General features: G+C 42.1%; 1 protein-coding gene across 6 annotated transcripts; it reads left to right on the top strand.

Moving 5' to 3' along the window:
* Positions 1 to 1,133: 1,133 nt before the first annotated feature.
* LOC129845778 (PTB domain-containing engulfment adapter protein 1-like) lies at positions 1,134 to 24,670 on the top strand. Of its 6 annotated transcripts, XM_055913687.1 has the most exons (13): positions 1,135 to 1,243; positions 7,379 to 7,462; positions 18,339 to 18,403; positions 18,504 to 18,575; positions 19,242 to 19,340; positions 19,499 to 19,636; positions 19,982 to 20,098; positions 20,268 to 20,354; positions 20,496 to 20,732; positions 20,945 to 21,110; positions 21,320 to 21,411; positions 23,324 to 23,334; positions 23,755 to 24,670. In XM_055913687.1, exons 2-13 carry the CDS (start codon positions 7,435 to 7,437, stop codon positions 23,774 to 23,776), a joined length of 1,134 nt encoding a protein of 377 aa, XP_055769662.1. In that variant the 5' UTR covers positions 1,135 to 1,243; positions 7,379 to 7,434; the 3' UTR covers positions 23,777 to 24,670. The 6 variants fall into 6 exon arrangements, with proteins under 6 accessions (XP_055769659.1, XP_055769660.1, XP_055769663.1 ...); XM_055913684.1 differs by lacking the exon at positions 23,324 to 23,334 and having other exon boundaries at positions 1,134 to 1,243; positions 23,692 to 24,670; XM_055913685.1 differs by lacking the exon at positions 23,324 to 23,334 and having other exon boundaries at positions 1,134 to 1,294; positions 23,692 to 24,670.
* The last annotated feature ends 262 nt before the right edge of the window (positions 24,671 to 24,932 follow it).

Genomic DNA, 24,932 nt, shown 5'->3' with positions numbered 1-24,932 from the left:
TCTCTCCTCCCCCGACCCTCTGTCTCTCCTCCCCCGACCCTCTGTCTCTCCTCCCCCGACCCTCTGTCTCTCCTCCCCCGACCCTCTGTCTCTCCTCCCCCGACCCTCTGTCTCTCCTCCCCCGACCCTCTGTCTCTCCTCCCCCGACCCTCTGTCTCTCCTCCCCCGACCCTCTGTCCTCTCCCCCGACCCTCTGTCCTCTCCCCCGACCCTCTGTCCTCTCCCCCGACCCTCTGTCCTCTCCCCCGACCCTCTGTCCTCTCCCCCGACCCTCTGTCCTCTCCCCCGACCCTCTGTCCTCTCCCCCGACCCTCTGTCCTCTCCCCCGACCCTCTGTCCTCTCCCCCGACCCTCTGTCCTCTCCCCCGACCCTCTGTCTCTCCTCCCCCGACCCTCTGTCTCTCCTCCCCCGACCCTCTGTCTCTCCTCCCCCGACCCTCTGTCTCTCCTCCCCCGACCCTCTGTCTCTCCTCCCCCGACCCTCTGTCTCTCCTCCCCCGACCCTTTGTCCTCTCCCCCGACCCTTTGTCCTCTCCCCCGACCCTCTGTCCTCTCCCCCGACCCTCTGTCTCTCTCTCTCCTCTCTCTCCCCCGCTCTCTCATATTTCCCTAATTTTCTCTCTTTCTCCCTCCAGTTTCAAGTTCTGTATGTTCATTGGTTGAATATCTATCTATAAGGGGAAAGAGTTAAGCCATTTATTATTGTATTGTGGGCTGTCAGGTTGCTGTGGTGATGCACATTATATTCTAATGGAAGGAAAATGTTCCAGGAGACAAATCTCAGCTGGGATTTCATGGTTGTTATTTGCCCTGAGAGAAAAATGGAGAAAATACTATTACTCCATTAATATTGGTTATAGAAACAACGTGACAATGGCTGTCAGGGGGCTTTATACTCCATAGTATACTATGATACACAATATTGCATAACCTATTATGCTTCATGTTTCAATCCGTGGAGCAATATAGATGCAAATGATTAGATCCTAGCATGTCCAATATAAAAATGTTTTTCCAATTTGTAGTCATAATCTTCCAATATTTTATGCTATAAAGAGATGTCATATTATAATAATGTATGGTTACCATGAGAAGATCCTTTGTAATCATGATGGGGATGATGATCAATACTTCCTCTGTTTTTCTCTCAACAGGAGAGAGGGACCTGATGAGTCAGAGGGGAGGATAGATGAGTGACGGACACTACTAGTGGGTTCCAGACACACAAATCCAAATCAAGAAGGTACATTCCTCTTCCTCTCGCCACAACATGTTCTCTGAACATTTCATAAAGGTACAGGACCACTCCTGTTCTTCTACATGAACATGTGTTGCATGTGTAAAGGACAGGTAACACAATATTGTTGTTCCAAATGGAGCTCTGTTGAGTGTGTCAGTTAGTGAGCATTTTTTAGTCCTGTCATGTTCCCTGATTGGTCACAGCGCAGTATGTGCTACAGATGTAGGATCATAATTTGATCACCCTTTTCAAGGAGAACTTTGCTCCAATGCATGACATTTAAAACTAGCAGTTTATTTGAGGTTTAAAAAGGCTTCTAAAGTTTGTAATTTCCACTTTTAAATTTCAGACTTTAAATGTATCAACCCCTACAAAAATATCCATTAATTATAATCCACGTAATTATTCACATTTCCTCTTGTTGCAGGAATTTTTTTCCTGCTTCAGCAAACAGGCTCCAATTTCAGATTCGACATACAGGTCTTTATTTAATTGCAATCTGGTACAGTATGTGCTACATTAATAGCAAGGTCAAGGAGCTGAGTATGTCTTATAGTAATGGTATAGCTGGGATATGTTCTCCCTTGGTTAGAAAAATAAGTACTCATTCTTAACAGTGCCATCTTCGGCTTTGACAAATGTTTCTCACTGAACTTGCAAAGTTCTCTTTCTTTTTTTCTCTCTTTCTCTCCTTCTCTTTCTTTCTTTCTCTCTTTTTCTTATCTACTGGAAGTAAAAAGCAGGACCACAGTTTTAAACTTAGTTTAGTCTGTCCTTGCCCTTGAGGGCTTGTATTTTCTCAGCCTCTGAGAGAACCACCTCCCCTAGGAAATCAATGCTTGACAGGAAAATATGGTCACATTATGAATGTCTCGGTCTGGCATTCCGTGGGCAAAAGTCCTTATCATGCAAAAACAGCCATGAAGATTAGAGTGAAATTATTAAAAAGGGTTTAAGCCTTAAACGGTTCACCGGGAATCACTCAGTGAGATTTATAGACCTGCCTCATTATACTAGAGTGCTTTGTCTTGTCGTCACACACACACACACACACACACACACACACACACACACACACACACACACACACACACACACACACACACACACACACACACACACTTCTCTACAAAGCAACGGAACGACTAGCTCAATAACTTTGAGAGCGGCAGACATCAGTCATGGCCTCAAATCAACTTCACATTGCTCAACTTCACATAGCATAAAGGCACAGGCCACCCCAAAACAAAGAACTACACTTCCCCCTCCAACCCATGACAACCATTGCCACATCACCTATCAGAAAGGAGAAAACAGGCCATAGTGTTTGAAACGCCTTCCTCGCCGCTTCGCACCCGGCACTTGAAACTGCCAATCGGATTTGTAATTTCCGCATGACTAAAGTAAGGTTGTGTCCCATAGGGCTCTGGTCAATAGTAGTGCACTATATAAGGAATAGGATGCCATTTGACACGCAGTAATTAGTATGAATGCTATTCTAATCTGGCTAATAAATGAGCACAATAAAATAGGTTAGTTAAAAGGGGCAGTCTGCAGTTTCCAGCCTTATCCCTCAGTATTTTTACCGAAACAGTGGTGGGATAACTGCTTTGTTATTGTTTCAATTGCAGTTTGCCCCTTTAAGGGGGATCTGAGTACCTCCTCTCTGGGAGTAGTTATGAATCTAAAAGCCTTCATTAGTTGGAATGGGTCCCTGATGGACACACACTGTTGTTGTCTTCCTAGGTCACACATTAGTTTCCAGGAAGTGTCTGGATCATCATTTGAGTAGACAGTAGAGGCTAAATCCTAACTTCTACTTAAGCTGAATTTTCACTTAGTCATGCATTGATGTCAATGGGAGACTAAATATACATTTGACCCCAGTGGAATTTAGGATACTTGCCTATGTGAGAACATTTTCTTGATGACTAACAAATAGGTGAAAAGTATTTGAGAGAACCAACCGATGTCTTTGAATTCTCTTCATTTATGTCAATTGATTCTGTTAATGGGTTTTCTAACTGTGCATGTCATAGCACGTTTTACACTTCCTGAGTTTGTAGGATTGTCTTTTGACATTTCTTTCAGTCATCGGTGCCGTGTACGGCCAATTCTTTTTAACTGTAATGGTTGCTATGTGCCAGCCATAAGCAATGATGGCCTCAATCATCCTGGCCCTGCTTTATCTGAGTGAGGACAGACCTAACTCAGCTCCCACCAAAACACGTTCCCCCAAATGTAAATTCCCTGTGCAGCGTGGAGATCTGATCCATATAATGGAAGACACTTTTAATAAGATTGGTTCCTGAAGGAAGAAGTCACACTTTTAATAAGATTGGTTCCTGAAGGAAGAAGTCACACTTTTATTAAGATTGGTTCCTGAAGGAAGAAGTCACACTTTTAATAAGATTGGTTCCTGAAGGAAGAAGTCACACTTTTAATAAGATTGGTTCCTGAAGGAAGAAGTCACACTTTTAATAAGATTGGTTCCTGAAGGAAGAAGTCACACTTTTAATAAGATTGGTTCCTGAAGGAAGAAGTCACACTTTTATTAAGATTGGTTCCTGAAGGAAGAAGTCACACTTTTAATAAGATTGGTTCCTGAAGGAAGAAGTCACACTTTTAATAAGATTGGTTCCTGAAGGAAGAAGTCACACTTTTAATAAGATTGGTTCCTGAAGGAAGAAGTCACACTTTTAATAAGATTGGTTCCTGAAGGAAGAAGTCACACTTTTATTAAGATTGGTTCCTGAAGGAAGAAGTCACACTTTTAATAAGATTGGTTCCTGAAGGAAGAAGTCACACTTTTAATAAGATTGGTTCCTGAAGGAAGAAGTCACACTTTTAATAAGATTGGTTCCTGAAGGAAGAAGTCACACTTTTAATAAGATTGGTTCCTGAAGGAAGAAGTCACACTTTTATTAAGATTGGTTCCTGAAGGAAGAAGTCACACTTTTAATAAGATTGGTTCCTGAAGGAAGAAGTCACACTTTTAATAAGATTGGTTCCTGAAGGAAGAAGTCACACTTTTAATAAGATTGGTTCCTGAAGGAAGAAGTCACACTTTTAATAAGATTGGTTCCTGAAGGAAGAAGTCACACTTTTAATAAGATTGGTTCCTGAAGGAAGAAGTCACACTTTTAATAAGATTGGTTCCTGAAGGAAGAAGTCACACTTTTAATAAGATTGGTTCCTGAAGGAAGAAGTCACACTTTTTGCCCCCCCATCCTTTTTTCCCCCCTCGTAACTTTTTAAAATGGCTTCCTGTCTGTAGTATTTTCAATTTAGATGTATCTGGTGTTACCATGCATCCATGGAAATCTAATTACACTTCCATTATAGTCCATGTGCCACATTAAAGTATTATTTCTTGATAAAACCAGCATGTAAATTGAAAGTCGTTCACTCTCTAAGGCTTTGAGAGGATGTATAATATTACTTTGAGACACTTGTCAATGGAAGTGCATGATGGAAGTCCATTTTAATGGATCCTTTCTGGGTTTATATGGTGTTGGATTGTCAGTGTATGACTGACATGTTATTGAATTGATGACAATGATTTCTGAGGTTGCCTCTTTGTATGCGTGTAATGATGATGCATTCATTTCTTCCCGTGGCCCTTAACTGAATTGCTTACAGTGTACAATACACTCAATCTGCAATAAGTGTATTTGTGAAACTTCTGTACATGTTTTACATGACAAGAATATCTACAATATGACATGTTTTGGCTACAGCCAGTGTATTCATTTTTTACATGAGGTGTAGTCTCACCAAGAACAATGAACTGTGACGATGTCACCCATTGAATGAAATTACAATAACTGGCCCTTGACCCTATGACAAAGTGTTCTTTAGCCATCACCATTCTTTTTCCAAATCAATATTTTGTCTCCTTTGTGTCTGTTAGACCATGCATTGATTCTAGCCTGCAGAGCTTAAGTCCATGTTGTGATTCTGAGTCCGACTGTGTTGCCCTTAATTCTTCATCTCAGACCCTGTTAGATTATGTCCCAACAAGACCAAAACAAAGCGGCTTATACAAAGCTAATATAACACATATATTAGACGTAGTTAAACCCGTCTATCTGTGCCATGACATTTTTTAAAGTGTAATTTAAATAAAAGATTGAGGTCATTTCAGAGGTTGGTGACAGTTTTAGTTTCAGGGAGGAAAGACTTTTCTCTGTCTAAGAAGATGGAGGAGAAACCATATGAACTATGAAAGTCTCCACTGCATACAGATGTAGGATGTTAATTTGATCACCCTGTTGCAGGACAACTTTCCTGCGTTGTAGGATATTTTCAACTTGTAGTGTATTTGAGGTTAAAAGACTATTCTGGAGTTTGTCATTTCCACTTGGACATTTCAGACATGATCTTTCCCTTACACAAAATGTATCAACCCCTAGAAAATTGTGCATTAATTATAATTCACATTTCATGTTGCTGCGGCATTATTTTCCAGCTGTAGCAAATTGGCTCAAATAAAGATCCTACATTTGTACCTGCACCGACAGCTCTCAGAAGTCTCCGTCCTAAGATCTTAGTAAAGAGGTGAGGAACGTGGCAGTACGTTGAGAACTCAAGCTACTTGCAGCATGTCAGCCTTCTAGCCGTCTAGCTCCATCAGGCTACGAAGCTGTAGTTGGTGAGGAATATAGGAAGACATTCCAGTTACAAGAGAGTTTATGGCTGATATAGGGATTTTCCACTTACAAGTTATACTGAACATGATAGTGGCCTTGGTTATACCTTTGGTAACTTTGATGGTAACGTCCATGGTGTTAGAGACCGTTCAGCTGAGTCACCACCAAACCTCACTAGTTGACATCTCATGCACTTGTCATATAGAGAAGTGAAATCATGAAAAATGATAGAAACCTCTGACCTAATCGTTTGAACTGAAATGAACTGGTCTGGCGATATGGAATATGCTACATTCACAAGCAGACTGTTCACTAGTGTTACTCAAGGCAACATGTTTATTTTTGCAATTGTGTTAACAAAGGGATATTGTTGTTTTTCTGTGGGATGACTGGGCTTAAGGCATGACTGTTTAAGTCGAGCGCTGGCTAAAGCTTAGCATGGCTTGGATGATTGGATCAGGGATAATCGTATAGAGGAATGCATTCTAAAGGCTGAACATTGGTAGAAGCAGAAATGTATTGAAAAATGTATTGCATGTATTATTCTGTGTGTGTATGGTTTGCCACTAGGTGCATCCATGTGAATGAAGTTCACAATAGTCTTGTCCTCTGTCTCCAACCCATCCTTTACCTCCCAACACCATACCAAACCTCAATCCAGCTCCTGTTTTCTTTACCGCCCAACACCATACCAAACCTCAATCTAGCTCCTGTCTCCTTTATATCCCAACACCATACCAAACCTCAATCTAGCTCCTGTCTCCTTTACCCAACACCAGACCAAACCTCAATCTAGCTCCTGTCTCCTTTATATCCCAACACCATACCAAACCTCAATCCAGCTGTTTCCTTTACTGCCCAACACCATACCAAACCTCAATCTAGCTCCTGTTTCCTTTACCTCTCAACACCATACCAAACCTCAATCTAGCTCCTGTCTCCTTTATATCCCAACACCATACCAAACCTCAATCTAGCTCCTGTCTCCTTTATATCCCAACACCATACCAAACCTCAATCTAGCTCCTGTCTCCTTTACCCAACACCAGACCAAACCTCAATCTAGCTCCTGTCTCCTTTATATCCCAACACCATACCAAACCTCAATCTAGCTCCTGTCTCCTTTACCCAACACCATACCAAACCTAAATTTAGCTCCCGTCTCCTTTACCCAACACCAGACCAAATGTCGTTCTAGCTCAGGTCTCCAGTCATTTAGCTTCACATTGATCTCTCACTGCACCAGTTAGCCAAGACAAGCCAATACAGATGGATGTCTCTCTCTGAGTGTGTCTCAAGTAGCTCCCTATTCCCGATGTGGTGTACTGCTTTTGATCACGTGCCATAAGGCTCTGGCCAACAGTAGTGCACTGAATAGGGTGCCATTTGGGGCGCTGATCTCTCTTTTCCCAGCCATCCCCTAACCCACAGCCCCTCAGTCAGTCGTTCAATGTCCTTGACCTTGACTTGTGTTTTCTCCCTCCAGGCTCCTGATCCACTGCAGAGCCCCGGTCTCAGTACCACCGTAGAAGCTACCGCAGTATGAACCGGGCTTTCAACAGGAGAAACGGTAACAGCTCACTGTATTCATTGAGTGCATTTGAAATAACACCATGTTTCTTGTACACAAACGGCACAGTCTTTTGAAAGCATGTTGACCTCAAGTACTTACCCACTGGGCCAGACCTGGTTGAATCAATGTTGTTTCCACGTCATTTTTAATCACATTTCATGTGAGGACGTTGAATCAGTGGAAAACTGGATTGATAAAAATAAATCAATGTAAGGGATTTTTAATTTTTTTTTTATTTCATGTTAGTTGACAACTGAACCAACTGTAAAAGTAAATCAAACTTTGACATTGAAATGAGGTCTGTGTCCAGTGGGTAGAGACATTTCATGTTGTAGTTCTTTATGGAATATATGTGTTACTTACAGAACATCATGTAAAGGCAATTTGTACCTACTCAATTTAATTCCTGATGAACAAATGTCTCAATTCTCATCTTCATTAGTGTCTCTTTCTGTCTCTCTAGTCGTGTCTACACTTTACACTTACATGCGACTTCTGCTATCATAATACGAAGACGGATCTAAGACGCACAAAAGTGGCTTTGTGGTCAGATTGTGTTCAGATCTGTCTGACCACTTCAGGAGGTGGTCAGGAATGCATTGTGTGCAGATTTCTCCTCAGTCTGGACACAATCAGGTTACTGAAACGCACGGCGTGGGCGACATCATCAGCACTCCTACCACAAGTCTCCAGAAAACTTGTGTTTTGGGACTGAGGCACCATTTCATTATAACGTTGGAGGAAATATGTTCCTAGCATGTAGGGAACCTGTTTGCTGGCCTCAAATGGTATCCAACTAGCTAATATTTAGAAAAATATTTGGCTAGAGTTATGCGAACTCGTTTGCAGTCCCTTTAGCGTTTCTTGTTAGCTTGCTGGCTAGCTACAGTAGTTAGCTGCTGCCAACAGCTGTTGTGGCGTTATCATATTTAGCCTATTCCACCGTTTGTAGAATGCATACTTGATTTTGAATATAGTGCGGGAACGGACACAATGTGAACACATTTTAAATGTAGACAGACGCATGACGTGTTTGGAATTCCATAATCAGAACTCCATTTTCAGAATACAGAATCTGAATGAACTGTCGAGTCTAGACACAATCACTCGCTTGAGCTCTCTAAGCTGCAAAAACTCTAGACATGGCTGGTTACATCTGTCAGTGGGCTGATACAGGTGTCTCTGACCTGATGTTTTACTAGGCTAGTGACTTTCCTCTTTTCCTAATATGCGTGCATATACGCCGCCTCTGGCCTCCGATGCTCCACGGTCTTTACCTCACCACCAACGTCTGCCCAGAGTTTCTCACTTAGCAGTCGCAGCAGTAGCTGGGTTTGGTGGTCTGAATATTTCATTAGGATGCTGTGAGGCACATTCTATTCTGTTGCGTCAACCCCACTCTACAAATACCCACGTACTTTCCTGCTACTACTTTTAAGCATCCATAATATTGTGTGTGTGTGTACTGGATCTTAAAGCAGCCTCTACCCGTTCATCCACCTAGAACTCACCCCTGTTGTGTTGGCAGTATTTCCAGGATTAGTTAGGAGACACATTGTTACTCTCCCAAGTCCTGTTTCAAGTACACACTTTTTATTTATTTTTTTGTTAATTTTGTCATTTGTGATGTCTCCTATCTCAGAGACATATTTACATGGAGACCATCTGATGCAGAGAGGGTCTCCAAATGGGCCCTGGTCAAAGATAGTGCAATGTATAGGGCAAACGGTCGCCCTATACATTGCATCTTGTATAAGCCCTGGTCAAAGAGAGTGCACTGTATAAGCCCTGGTCAAAGAGAGTGCACTGTATAAGCCCTGGTCAAAGAGAGTGCACTGTATAAGCCCTGGTCAAAGAGAGTGCACTGTATAAGCCCTGGTCAAAGAGAGTGCACTGTATAAGCCCTGGTCAAAGAGAGTGCACTGTATAAGCCCTGGTCAAAGAGAGTGCACTGTATAAGCCCTGGTCAAAGAGAGTGCACTGTATAAGCCCTGGTCAAAGAGAGTGCACTGTATAAGCCCTGGTCAAAGAGAGTGCACTGTATAAGCCCTGGTCAAAGAGAGTGCACTGTATAAGCCCTGGTCAAAGAGAGTGCACTGTATAAGCCCTGGTCAAAGAGAGTGCACTGTATAAGCCCTGGTCAAAGAGAGTGCACTGTATAAGCCCTGGTCAAAGAGAGTGCACTGTATAAGCCCTGGTCAAAGAGAGTGCACTGTATAAGCCCTGGTCAAAGAGAGTGCACTGTATAAGCCCTGGTCAAAGAGAGTGCACTGTATAAGCCCTGGTCAAAGAGAGTGCACTGTATAAGCCCTGGTCAAAGAGAGTGCACTGTATAAGCCCTGGTCAAAGAGAGTGCACTGTATAAGCCCTGGTCAAAGAGAGTGCACTGTATAAGCCCTGGTCAAAGAGAGTGCACTGTATAGGGCATACGGTCGCATTTGAGGCACTGCGTCTTTACAGCCTTTCCTGTTGGTTGTAAACTGTGGAGACACATTGGCACTGAATGTGATTAATCAAGGTGAATGAACAATATATAGTATTTTCATGAGAACTATTCATTAGGTGTGGCTGTTCAATCCATACCTTGCAGTTAGTGTATATTATCACCATCAAAGTGAGAAAGAGTTGGAATAGAATGAGGCTGTGTGCTTTCCTACCAGAATAAAACCAAAATGCATTTTCTTTATATCTGGACCACAAACACCACTCTCTTGCTTCCCTGTTATATTCATGTACATTAATATTACAGATCAACTTACAGCACATTCATTGCCCGTGTGTCTACAGTAGGCAAAACGAGCACATTTCCACCTGACTGCATGGGTTTGGAATTTACACTAATACTACCTGATGTGTCCCTCTCTATGGAATTTACACTAATACTACCTGACCTCTATATGGAGGTTACACTAATACTACCTGACCTCTATATGGAGGTTACACAAATACTACCTGACATCTATATGGAGGTTACACTAATACCACCTGATGTGTCCGTCTATGGAGGTTACACTAATACTACCTGATGTATCCGTCTATGGAGGTTACACTAATACTACCTGATGTATCCGTCTATGGAGGGTACACTAATACTACCTGATGTATCCGTCTATGGAGGTTACACTAATACCACCTGATGTATCCGTCTATGGCGGTTACACTAATACTACCTGATGTATCCCTCTATGGAGGTTACACTAATACCACCTGATGTATCCCTCTATGGAGGTTACACTAATACCACCTGATGTATCCGTCTATGGAGGTTACACTAATACTACCCGACCTCTATATGGAGGTTACACTAATACTACCAGACCTCTATATGGAGGTTACACTAATACTACCCGACCTCTATATGGAGGTTACACTAATACTACCAGACCTCTATATGGAGATTACACTAATACTACCTGACATCTATATGGAGGTTACACTAATACCACCTGATGTGTCCGTCTATGGAGGTTACACTAATACTACCTGATGTATCCCTCTATATGGAGATTGCACTAATACTACCTGGCCTCTATATGGAGGTTACACCAATACTACCCGACCTCTATATGGAGGTTACACTAATACTACCAGACCTCTATATGGAGGTTACACTAATACTACCTGACCTCTATATGGAGGTTACACTAATACTACCTGATGTATCCGTCTATGGAGGTTACACTAATACTACCTGACCTCTATATGGAGGTTACACTAATACTACCTGACCTCTATATGGAGGTTACACCAATACTACCTGACCTCTATATGGAGGTTACACTAATACTACCCGACCTCTATATGGAGGTTACACTAATACTACCTGACCTCCTATATGGAGGTTACACTAATACCACCTGATGTATCCGTCTATGGAGGTTACACTAATACTACCTGACCTCTATATGAAGGTTACACTAATACCACCTGATGTATCCGTCTATGGAGGTTACACTAATACTACCTGACCTCTATATGGAGGATACACTAATACTACCTGACCTCTATATGGAGGTTACACTAATACTACCCGACCTCTATATGGAGGTTACACTAATACTACCTGACCTCCTATATGGAGGTTACACCAATACTGCCTGACCTCTATATGGAGGTTACACTAATACTACCTGACCTCTATATGGAGATCACACTAATACTACCTGGCCTCTATATGGAGGTTACACTAATACTACCTGATGTGTCCCTCTATATGGAGTTTACACTAATACTACCCGGCCTCCAAAAGGAGGTTACTCATACTACCTGATGTGTCCCTCTATATGGCGGTTACAGTAATACTACCTGATGTATCCCTCTATGGAGGGTACACTAATACTACCTGATGTATCCCTCTATATGGAGGTTACCCTAATATTACCTGACCTCTATATGGAGGTTACACTAATACTACCTGATGTATCCGTCTATATGGAGGTTACTCTAATACTACCTGATGTGTCCCTCTATATGGAGATTACACTAATACTACCTGACCTCTATATGGAGGTTACACTAACACTACCCGATGTGTCCCTCTATATGGAGGTTACACTAATACTACCTGACCTCTATATGGAGGTTACACCAATACTACCCGACCTCTATATGGAGGTTACACTAATACTACCAGACCTCTATATGGAGGTTACACTAATACCACCTGATATGGAGGTTACACTAATACCACCTGATATGGAGGTTACTCTAATACTACCTGACCTCTATATGGAGGTTACTCTAATACTACCCGATGTGTCCCTCTATATGGAGGTTATTCTAATACTACCTGATGTATCCCTCTATGGAGGTTACACTAATACTACCTGATGTATCCCTCTATGGAGGGTACACTAATACTACCTGATGTATCCCTCTATGGAGGGTACACTAATACTACCTGGTGTATCCCTCTATGGAGGGTACACTAATACTACCTGATGTGTCCGTCTATGGAGGTTACACTAATACTACCTGATGTATCCGTCCTATGGAGGGTACACTAATACCACCTGACCTCTATATGGAGGTTACACTAATACTACCTGACCTCTATATGGAGGTTACACTAATACCACCTGATGTATCCGTCTATGGAGGTTACACTAATACTACCTGACCTCTATATGGAGGTTACACCAATACTACCTGACCTCTATATGGAGGTTACACTAATACTACCCGACCTCTATATGGAGGTTACACTAATACTACCTGACCTCCTATATGGAGGTTACACCAATACTGCCTGACCTCTATATGGAGGTTACACTAATACCACCAGACCTCTATATGGAGGTTACACTAATACCACCAGACCTCTATATGGAGGTTACACTAATACTACCTGACCTCTATATGGAGGTCACACTAATACTACCTGATGTATCCCTCTATTGAGGTTACACTAATACTACCTCATGTGTCCCTCTATATGGAGGTTACACTAATACTACCCGGCCTCCATATGGAGGTTACTCATACTACCTGATGTGTCCCTCTATATGGAGGTTACTCTAATAGTACCTGATGTGTCCCTCTATATGGAGGTTACACTAATACTACCTGATGTGTCCCTCTATATGGAGGGTACACTAATACTACCTGAACTCTTTATGGCGGTTACAGTAATACTACCTGATGTATCCCTCTATGGAGGGTACACTAATACTACCTGATGTATCCCTCTATATGGAGGTTACCCTAATATTACCTGACCTCTATATGGGTACACTAATACTACCTGATGTATCCGTCTATATGGAGGTTACTCTAATACTACCTGATGTGTCCCTCTATATGGAGATTACACTAATACTACCTGACCTCTATATGGAGGTTACACTAACACTACCCGATGTGTCCCTCTATATGGAGGTTACACTAATACTACCTGACCTCTATATGGAGGTTACACTAATACTACCAGACCTCTATATGGAGGTTACACTAATACCACCTGATATGGAGGTTACACTAATACCACCTGATATGGAGGTTACTCTAATACTACCTGACCTCTATATGGAGGTTACTCTAATACTACCCGATGTGTCCCTCTATATGGAGGTTATTCTAATACTACCTGATGTATCCCTCTATGGAGGGTACACTAATACTACCTGATGTATCCCTCTATGGAGGGTACACTAATACTACCTGGTGTATCCCTCTATGGAGGGTACACTAATACTACCTGATGTATCCCTCTATGGAGGTTACACTAATCCTACCTGATGTATCCGTCTATATGGAGGTACACTAATACTACCTGATGTGTCCGTCTATGGAGGTTACACTAATACTACCTGATGTATCCGTCCTATGGAGGGTACACTAATACCACCTGACCTCTATATGGAGGTTACACTAATACTACCTGACCTCTATATGGAGGTTACACTAATACCACCTGATGTATCCGTCTATGGAGGTTACACTAATACTACCTGACCTCTATATGGAGGTTACACCAATACTACCTGACCTCTATATGGAGGTTACACTAATACTACCCGACCTCTATATGGAGGTTACACTAATACTACCTGACCTCCTATATGGAGGTTACACCAATACTGCCTGACCTCTATATGGAGGTTACACTAATACCACCAGACCTCTATATGGAGGTTACACTAATACCACCAGACCTCTATATGGAGGTTACACTAATACTACCTGACCTCTATATGGAGGTCACACTAATACTACCTGATGTATCCCTCTATTGAGGTTACACTAATACTACCTCATGTGTCCCTCTATATGGAGGTTACACTAATACTACCCGGCCTCCATATGGAGGTTACTCATACTACCTGATGTGTCCCTCTATATGGAGGTTACTCTAATAGTACCTGATGTGTCCCTCTATATGGAGGTTACACTAATACTACCTGATGTGTCCCTCTATATGGAGGGTACACTAATACTACCTGAACTCTTTATGGCGGTTACAGTAATACTACCTGATGTATCCCTCTATGGAGGGTACACTAATACTACCTGATGTATCCCTCTATATGGAGGTTACCCTAATATTACCTGACCTCTATATGGGTACACTAATACTACCTGATGTATCCGTCTATATGGAGGTTACTCTAATACTACCTGATGTGTCCCTCTATATGGAGGTTACACTAATACTACCTGACCTCTATATGGAGGTTACACTAACACTACCCGATGTGTCCCTCTATATGGAGGTTACACTAATACTACCTGACCTCTATATGGAGGTTACTCTAATACTACCTGACCTCTATATGGAGGTTACTCTAATACTACCCGATGTGTCCCTCTATATGGAGGTTATTCTAATACTACCTGATGTATCCCTCTATGGAGGGTACACTAATACTACCTGGTGTATCCCTCTATGGAGGGTACACTAATACTACCTGGTGTATCCCTCTATGGAGGTTACATTAATACTACCTGATGTATCCGTCTATATGGAGGTACACTAATACTACCTGATGTATCCGTCTATGGAGGTTACACTAATCCTACCTGATGTATCCGTCTATATGGAGGTTACCCTAATATTACCTGATGTGTCCGTCTATGGAGGTTACACTAATACTACCTGATGTATCCGTCCTATGGAGGGTACACTAATACTACCTGATGTGTCCCTCTATATGGAGGTTACTCTAAAACTACCTGATGTGTCCCTCTATATGGAGGTTACTCTAAAACTACCTGATGTCCCTCTATATGGAGGGTACACTAATACTACCAGACCTCTATATGGAGGTTACAGTAATACTACCTGATGTGTCCGTCTATGGAGGTTACACTAATACTACCTGGTGTATCTGTCTATGGAGGTTACACTAATACTACCTGATGTGTCCCTCTATATGGAGGTTACACTACTACCTGACCTCTATATGGAGGTTACACTAATACTACCTGATGTGTCCCTCTATTTGGAGGTTACTCTAATACTACCTGACCTTTATATGGAGGTTACTCTAATACTACCTGATGTGTCCCTCTATATGGAGGTTACACTAATACTACCTGATGTGTCCCTCTATATGGAGATAACTCTAATACTACCTGATGTGTCCCTCTATATGGAGGGTACACTAATACTACCTGACCTCCACATGGCGGTTACACTAATATTACCTGATGTGTCCGTCTATGGAGGTTACACTAATACTACCGGATGTATCCCTCTATGGAGGTTACATTAATACTACCTGATGTATCCGTCTATGGAGGTTACACTAATACTACCTGATGTATCCCTCTATGGAATTTACACTAATACTACCTGCCCTCCATATGGAGGTTACACTAATACTACCCGATGTATCCCTCTATGGAATTTACACTAATACTACCTGCCCTCCATATGGAGGTTACACTAATACTACTTTCCCTCCATATGGAGGTTACTCTAATACTACCTGATGTGTCCCTCTGTATGGAGGTTACACAAATACTACCTGATGTGTCCCTCTATATGGAGATTACACTAATACTACCTGACCTCTATATAGAGGTTACACTAATACTACCTGATGTATCCGTCTATATAGAGGTTACTCTAATACTACCTGATGTATCCGTCTATGGAGGTTACACTAATACTACCTGATGTGTCCCTCTGTATGGAGGTTACACTAATACTACCTGACCTCTATATAGAGGTTACTCTAATACTACCTGATGTGTCCCTCTATATGGAGGTTACACAAATACTACCTGACCTCTATATGGAGGTTACACTAATACTACCTGATGTGTTCCTCTGTATGGAGGTTACACTAATACTACCTGACCTCTATATAGAGGTTACTCTAATACCACCTGATGTGTCCCTCTATATGGAGGTTACTCTCATACTACCTGACCTCTATATGGAGGTTACTCTAATACTACCCGATGTGTCCCTCTATATGGAGGTTATTCTAATACTACCTGATGTGTCCCTCTATATGGAGGTTATACTAATACTACCTGATGTGTCCGTCTATGGAGTTTACACTAATACTACCTGATGTATCCGTCTATGGAGGGTACACTAATACTACCTGATGTGTCCCTCTATATGGAGGTTACTCTAATACTACCTGATGTCCCTCTATTTGGAGGGTACACTAATACTACCTGACCTCTATATGGAGGTTACAGTAATACTACCTGATGTGTCCGTCTATGGAGGTTACACTACTACTAGCTGGTGTATCTGTCTATGGAGGTTACACTAATACTACCTGATGTATCCCTCTATGGAGGGTACACTAATACCACCTGATGTATCCCTCTATGGAGGTTACACTAATACTACCTGATGTGTCCCTCTATATGGAGGTTACACTACTACCTGACCTCTATATGGAGGTTACACTACTACCTGACCCCTATATGGAAGTTACTCTAATACTACCTGATGTGTCCCTCTATATGGAGGTTACACTAATACTACCTGATGTGTCCCTCTATATGGAGATTACACTAATACTACCTGATGTATCCGTCTATATTGAGATTACACTAATACTACCTGATGTATCCGTCTATATGGAGGTTACACTAATACTACCTGACCTCTATATGGAGGTTACACTAACACTACCTGATGTATCCGTCTATGGAGTTTACACTAATACTACCTGACCTCTATATGGAGGTTACACTAACACTACCTGATGTATCCGTCTATGGAGTTTACACTAATACTACCTGGTGTATCCCTCTATGGAGGGTACACTAATACCACCTGGTGTATCCCTCTATGGCGGGTACACTAATACTACCTGATGTGTCCGTCTATGGAGTTTACACTAATACTACCTGATGTATCCGTCTATGGAGGTTACACTAATACTACCTGGTGTATCCCTCTATGGAGGGTACACTAATACTACCTGATGTATCCCTCTATGGAGGTTACACTAATACTACCTGATGTATCCGTCTATATGGAGGTACACTAATACTACCTGATCTCTATATGGAGGTTACACTAATATTACCTGATGTGTCCGTCTATGGAGGTTACACTAATACTACCTGATGTCCCTCTATGGAGGTTACACTAATACTACCTGATGTATCCGTCTATGGAGGTTACACTATTACTACCTGATGTATCCCTCTATGGAGGGTACACTAATACTACCTGACCTCTATATGGAGGGTACACTAATACTACCTGATGTATCCGTCTATATGGAGGTTACACTAATACTACCTGATGTATCCCTCTATGGAGGTTACACTAATACTACCTGATGTATCCCTCTATGGAGGTTACACTAATACTACCTGATGTGTCCGTCTATGGAGGTAAAATCGGTATTCTCTCTCTTTGTGACCTTTCAGTAATCCCCATGGTTCTGTATGGGATGTGGAAGGAAGGCTTGAGCACATGTGGAGCAGTAGCCTTTGATGTGGGAACTCAACTCAGTGGGGCCACTGGTCTAATGCCAATGCTAAAAATGGCTGTGGTTATGCTTACCTGTTATGTGAAGTTTAACATGGACACAGGCCGAAGTGTTGATGGAATGTAGATGACTCCTGATACAAGACACTAGTTCCTGTTCTTGTTGTCGCATTAATCAAGATGAACAGAATCACAGCAAACGTTTAATTGTCAATGTTACCTTTTTTTATATAATTAGTTTTTTTTGTACCATCACTTTATCTAATTGTTTAGCTTATAGATGCTTATATACACTTCCTGGGGAAGAAGAACCCGGGTCAGACCAGTTCTAATCCTGTATCTGTTTAAGGCTTGGATGGCAAATAATTGTATATGTTTTAAAACACAAATAGATTTTTTTTCTGTATCAAATTTCAATACATGTATGTACGGTGTTAACCTTCATTCATTTGTTTGTTTCAGATAAATCTGGAGGAATGACATCCCCTGAGGCTTTGGCCAAGAATCACATGGCGTACAATGTCAAGGTAGGATCTTCTAATTAAACTTCCGCCTGCGTTGAGCTCACAGAGGTGAACAGCACCATCTACTGGACTGAAAATGATGTGCCGTTTTATCCTGTTGCAGTTCCTTGGCGTAACAGAGGTTGACCAACCTAAAGGCACAGATGTCATAAGGGTAGCAGTGAGAAAGCTGAAGGTATGCTCTTAAGAATTTCCCCCAATACTCAAACAATTGATTTTATAGGACCTTAGATTTGTCAATTTCATAACGTACCATCCAAGCCACTACTTGTTCACCACGCTATCATCCAGAAGGCGAGGTCAGTACAGGTGCATCAAAGCGGGCACCGAGAGATTAAAAAACAGCTTCTACTGTATCTCAAGGCCATCAGACTGTTAAATAGCCATCACTAGCACAGAGGCTGCTGCCTACATCCAGACTTGAAATCATTGGCCACTTTAATAAATGGAACACTAGTCACTTTAATAATGTCCCTTTCATTTAATAATGGTTTACATATCTTGCATTACTCATCCTATATGTTTGTACTGCATCCTATACTATTCTACTGTATCGTAGCCGATGCCGCTTTGACATTGCTCGTCCATATATTTAAATATTCTTGATTCCATTCCTTTACTTAGATTTGTGTGTATTGGGTATATGTTGTGAAATTGTTAGATATTTACTGCACTGTCGGAACTAGAGGCACTACAGCGCTACACTCGCAATAACATCTGCTAAACACGTGTATGTGACCAATAACATCTGCTAAACACGTGTATGTGACCAATAACATCTGCTAAACACGTGTATGTGACCAATAAAATTAGATTTGGATTTGACGTTTCAATCCTGCAGTTCCAAAGGCATATCAAGAAATCAGAGGGACACAAAACACCGAAGGTGGAGCTGCAGGTATCCATCTACGGAGTGAAATTATTAGACCCCAAGACCAGAGTAAGTTCACTGTGAGGGCCTCATAATAGACCAGATTCATTGGGTCTTTTGTGAAGAATAAACTCACCAAGCAGTCAGTCCTTACTAAAGCGGTCTGTCTTAATATTCTTTTTTATGAGTAGAATTAGATGAAGCTCATTTATCTTCATTCATTATAGGATGTACAGCACAACTGTCAGCTTCATAGGATATCCTTCTGCGCGGACGACAAAACGGACAAGAGGATATTCACCTTCATCTGCACAGAGCCAGAGACCAAAAAACACATCTGTTATGTGTTCGACAGTGAAAAATGTGTAAGGGGAAAAAAGTTTAATTTAGTGTTTGTGTATTTCATGTGTTTTTATATGGATTCTTTAGAGGTTATAATAACCTTATATGAATCTTAGATGTCAATTTACCAGACGTTAGTCCATAGTATGAGGTCACGGTGGTTTAGTAGCATTATGGAATTCATCCTAACTAGTTGATTCAGGTTTAAAGAGGTGTTAGAGGCTTTATTTTTAAGCAAGTAGTTCTGAAAATAGCGGTCAAGAGCAGAAAAGGTCCCTGAAAAATGTGTACAACATCATATATGTGCAACATGTCAAAGGTTACTTTCACTAGATGTTTGAGGATACCCATGATGCCCTGGATTGCAGGCAGAGGAGATCACCGTCAGCATTGGTCGAGCATTTGACCTGGCGTACAGGAAGTTTCTGGAGTCTGGCGGAAAAGACGTGGAGATGAGGAAACAGATCGGCAGTCTGCAGAAAAGAGTAAGTCTGCGTTCCTTCTACAGTGGACTAATGTTGATCAGAACTCTCTGGTGCACAATTTAATTATGGGGAATGTAGTGCCACATCCTGACATGACTAGAGCATGAAACAGGCCTAACAAAATGGGACCTCTTAGATTATGATCTTGGCTTGTGTTTGTTGACTTTAGATTCTGGAACTGGAAACTGAAAATTCCAAGTTGAAAGAACGACTTCAAGATCTAGAGGATCACATGGCAGATTGTCAAGGCTCACCGGTAAACTAGCTACTAATCTAACAGTTTGTCTCACACTAATCCCTAGAAATGTCTGCCGTAACAACACCTTATCTTACTTCCTGACATCAGTGATAACAAATCGCTACCTGTTTCTTCTTTCTCTGGCTGATTTCTCCTCAGCTTCTACACTTGAACTCTTCTAACGAGGCCCACATGCTGCCGAGTCGCTCGTCTATGTTCTGGGATGACAGTGTCAGCCTGAACGCCCTTTCCTTTCTAGAGATGTCCTCTGTGGCTCTAACCCCAGCCAGCTCTCCAGACTCCAGTATCTCCGCTGGTCTACTAACCCCTCCACCCAGTAAACCTGCCCAGCCCAGGCTACCGCAGCATTATGGGTGCTGCTTACCTCGACCGCGAGTAAATAGCTACCTCTCTCTCGCTTTTCCTTAATACACTGCTAGAAGAGAAGCAGAAGGGTTCTATGGTTCACTTCATATAGAATCACAGAAGCGCCCTTATTTTAGATAGTGTATTATGAGGGTGTGTGTGTTTGGTTTTATGACTGTAGCCTTAGTATGACATCCAGCTGCCATTCAACAGCTTTGTATTTGGTTGTTTTCCCCCCTCAGGCATGGAGCACCATATCCAGGCCTACCCCAACGGACGTTTTCGACATGGTTCCATTCTCCTCAGGGTCTCCTATGGCAAGGAAACCTGCCATCAATGGGTCCTCCCCTCCTCCTCCCTCCTTTTCACCTCCTCCACCTCCTCCACATGTTTTCCTGAAAGAGAGAGGTGACTACTCTGCCGCACTATGCTCCTTTTTACATTATGTCGTAATGAAATTGATTGATAAACTGTTGTATGCAATTGCATAAAGACTAATACAAGTTGTTAAATTAACAATTGCACACATACAGTATGCTGATTCAACTCCTGTCTTCCCTCTCTCTGCTGTGTATTTCCCCTCGGTCCCTCATCCTTCCATCTCACCCCTCCAACAGGAACAGATATTTTGGGGGCGGAGCCTTTTGACCCGTTCCTCTGCAACACATCCTTTCCTCCTGACGTCCAATCTAAACTGGATGAAATGCAGGTGTGTACATTCAACTGTAGGAACAGCAGTGTTTCTAGAGCGAGTCTTTGTAATGCTCATATATTTACGTTAATACGGGGCATATTACACAGGCATTATGTGCTCAGTCATTGGTGTAAGTAATAGCATTGCCTCTAAACAAATATAGCACCGCTCTACCATTATGCTGATTAGATGTTTATCAAGGGTAAAATATTGTATGCTTTGGCTGCGTTCCAATCGACATGGATTCTGCCTTTTAGAATGGGACACAGCCTTTCTAGAGTTTATACTGGACCCGTCTTATAAGAGTTGAATGTTAATCTTGTCATTATTGTAATGCCGTATATTGTTTACATGGTCTGAGTAAATATTTTACATATATTAAGTATAAACTCAGCAAAAAAAAAAAACATCCTTTTTTCAAGACCTTGTCTTTCAAAGATCATTCGTAAAAATACAAATAACTTCACAGATCTTCATTGTAAAGTGTTTAAACACTGTTTCCCATGCTTGTTCAATGAACCATAAACAATTCATGAACATGCACCTGTGGGACGGTCATTAAGACACTAACTGCTTACAGGCGGTAGGCAATTAAGGTCAGTTATGAAAATTTAGGACACTAAAGAGGCCTTTCTACTGACTCTGAAAACACCAAAAGAAAGATGCCCAGGGTCCCTGCTCATCTGCGTGAATGTGCCTTAGGAATGCTGCAAGGAGGCATGAAGACTGCAGATGTGGCCAGGGCAATAAATTGCAATGTCATTACTGTGAGACGCTTAAGACCGAGCTACAGGGAGACAGGACGGACAGCTGATCGTCCTCGCATTGGCAGACCACATGTTACAACACCTGCACAGGATCGGTACATCCGAACATCACACCTGCGTGACAGGTACAGGATGGCAACAACTGCCCGAGTTACACCAGGAACGCACAATCCCTCCATCAGTTTTCAGACTGTCCGCAATAGGCTGAGAGAGGCTGGACAGGGCTTGTAGGCCTGTTGTAAGGCAGGTCCTCACCAGACATCACCGGCACAAACCCACCGTCACTGGACATGACAGGACTGGCAAAAAGTGCTCTTCACTGACGAGTCGCGGTTTTGTCTCATCAGGGGTGATGGTCGGATTTGCGTTTATCGTCGAAGGAATGAGCATTACACCGAGGCCTGTACTCTGGCACGGGATCAATTTGGAGGTGGAGGGTCTGTCATGGTCTGGGGCGGTGTGTCGCAGCATGAGCCTGTCATTGCAGGCATCTCAACGCTGTGCGTTACAGGGAAGACCTCCTCCTCCCTCATGTGGTACCCTTCCTGCAGGCTCATCCTGACATGACTCTCCAGCATGACAATGCCACCACGCACAGAACGAGCAGTATGGCTGATTTCCTGCAAGACAGTAATGTCAGTGTTCTGCCATGGCCAGCGAAGAGCCCAGATCTCAATCCCAGTGAGCACGTCTGGGACCTGTTGGATTGGAGGGTGAGGGCCATTCCCCCCCCCCCCCCCCAGAAATGTCCGGGAACTTACAGGTGCCTTGGTGGAAGAGTAGGGTAACATCTCACAGCAAGAACTGGCAAATCTGGTGCAGTCCATGAGGAGGAGATGCACTGCAGTACTTAATGCAGCTGGTGGCCACACCAGATACTGACTTGATTTTGACCCCCCCCCCCCCTGTTCAGGGACACATTAGTCCATTTCTGTTAGTCATATGTCTGTGGAACTCGTTCAGTTTGTCTGTTGTTGAATCTTATGTTCAAACAAATATTTTACATGTTAAGTTTGCTGAAAATAAATGCAGTTGACCGTGAGGACGTTTATTCTTTTGCTGAGTTTATAATCTAACAAGATTATGACCTACAGTTAGTTCATCTAACTATAGATTGTAACCTACAGTATATAATCTTATTCTCTCTCTTCACTGTGCAGCGTCAGCGACGGTTAGTTTACTCTCACCTATGTGTATGCTTCACAATACCATCACATCTTTTTTCCCCATGAAACATGCTTTCACATTTTCACTGAGGTCTGCCTCTTTGAATGTTTGCATCACTCATAAATCAAGTATGTACATAGAGGCCAACTGTCAAAGTACATTATGATTGTAGCATACCATGTTTGCTCCCAACCTGCTGGTGTTAGTCCGGCTGATTTCCTATCAATTAGCCATCATTTTGCTTTTGTCAAAACAGATTAAGTGTAGACCTGAATTAGAAAGCAAGGTTTCTGGAGAATCTCAATTGAGAATATGTCTAGGATACTGCCCTGTAATTACAGCATTACTCATTGTTGTTTAGGACACACTGCTCGAGACTTCTGTAGTCTCTGGTTGGATCACTGACCTGTGTGTCTCTCTGAAGGAGGGGTTCAATATGGGACTAACCCTGGAGGGCACCATCTTCTCTCTGGACCCAGTAGACAGCCGCTGCTGACCCCAACGTGGACAGTTGATGCTGACCCCAACACAACCCCAACATGGACAGTTGATGCTGACCCCAACGCAACCCCAACGTGGACAGTTGATGACCCCAATGCTTTCCTTTTGTAGACATAATTTAATTGGTAAAGAAGTATTTGTATAAATTCAACATTTCTGGAACTATTTGCATTGGTTTAAATGGTGACCAATGTCATGATAAATGCACTGCAGTAGATGACTATTTTTCTACCCCATAAATAAAATGGATATGTCATTTTTTTGTTGTTGGGGGGTGCATTGCTTTTGTCATTTGGATTATTGTGCAGTCATTAAATGTGATTAGTGGTTGACAAGATTGGAAGACCATTAGCTCATTGACTTCATTTTATAGACGCTGGCACTTTAACAAATATTTACTGTATAATTTTTAAATTACTTTTTACCTTTTCATTGTTGTTCGTCGATAAACGTATTGGTTAGAGGTAAAGATATTTGTTTGGCGCCAGGTTAGGAAAAGAGTATGAGAGAGTACCACACCAGGAAAAACATCAGCAGAAGAGAGGGTAGCCTGTTTGCTAGGTAGCCAGTGGAGAGAAAGGATAAGATGCCATATTAAACACGTCACAGCACAGGGGTAACCCAACCAATAATACCGCATACAATAATAATGGCAGAGCAATTTAAAAGGCAACTTCATAGAAACAATTGACAAGAAGGAACCCAGTCATAACCCTTAGAATTTTCAATATTTGGTATTACCTCCCCGTGGGGGAGTGAGGTGTGTGTTCAAAGACAAAACAAATAACGCCTTAATGTCAAAACTGTTAAAACAATAAACTCATGCAACCTCCCTTTAACCCTCCTGCTGTGTTTCTGGTTGAATTGGACCCATTTACAAGTGCTCTCTCTGAAATATGTTCATTTCATCTGATTGTCATAAGGCTCCATGACTTTGTCCACACTGCATCTGAACACACAAAATACATTTATGATTTTCATTACATGTTGGGTATTTAACTTTTGTACACCTGTGGTATTCTCGGTCATTAGAAATGAATGGGTGAGACTACAATTAGAAGGAGAGATCAGGGACCGTGAGAGGCGAACCATCTGCTGCTC

Source organism: Salvelinus fontinalis, unplaced genomic scaffold (genome assembly GCF_029448725.1).
Source record: "Salvelinus fontinalis isolate EN_2023a unplaced genomic scaffold, ASM2944872v1 scaffold_0365, whole genome shotgun sequence".
Classification (NCBI taxonomy): domain Eukaryota; kingdom Metazoa; phylum Chordata; class Actinopteri; order Salmoniformes; family Salmonidae; genus Salvelinus; species Salvelinus fontinalis.
This window is presented reverse-complemented; position numbering and strand designations above follow the sequence as displayed.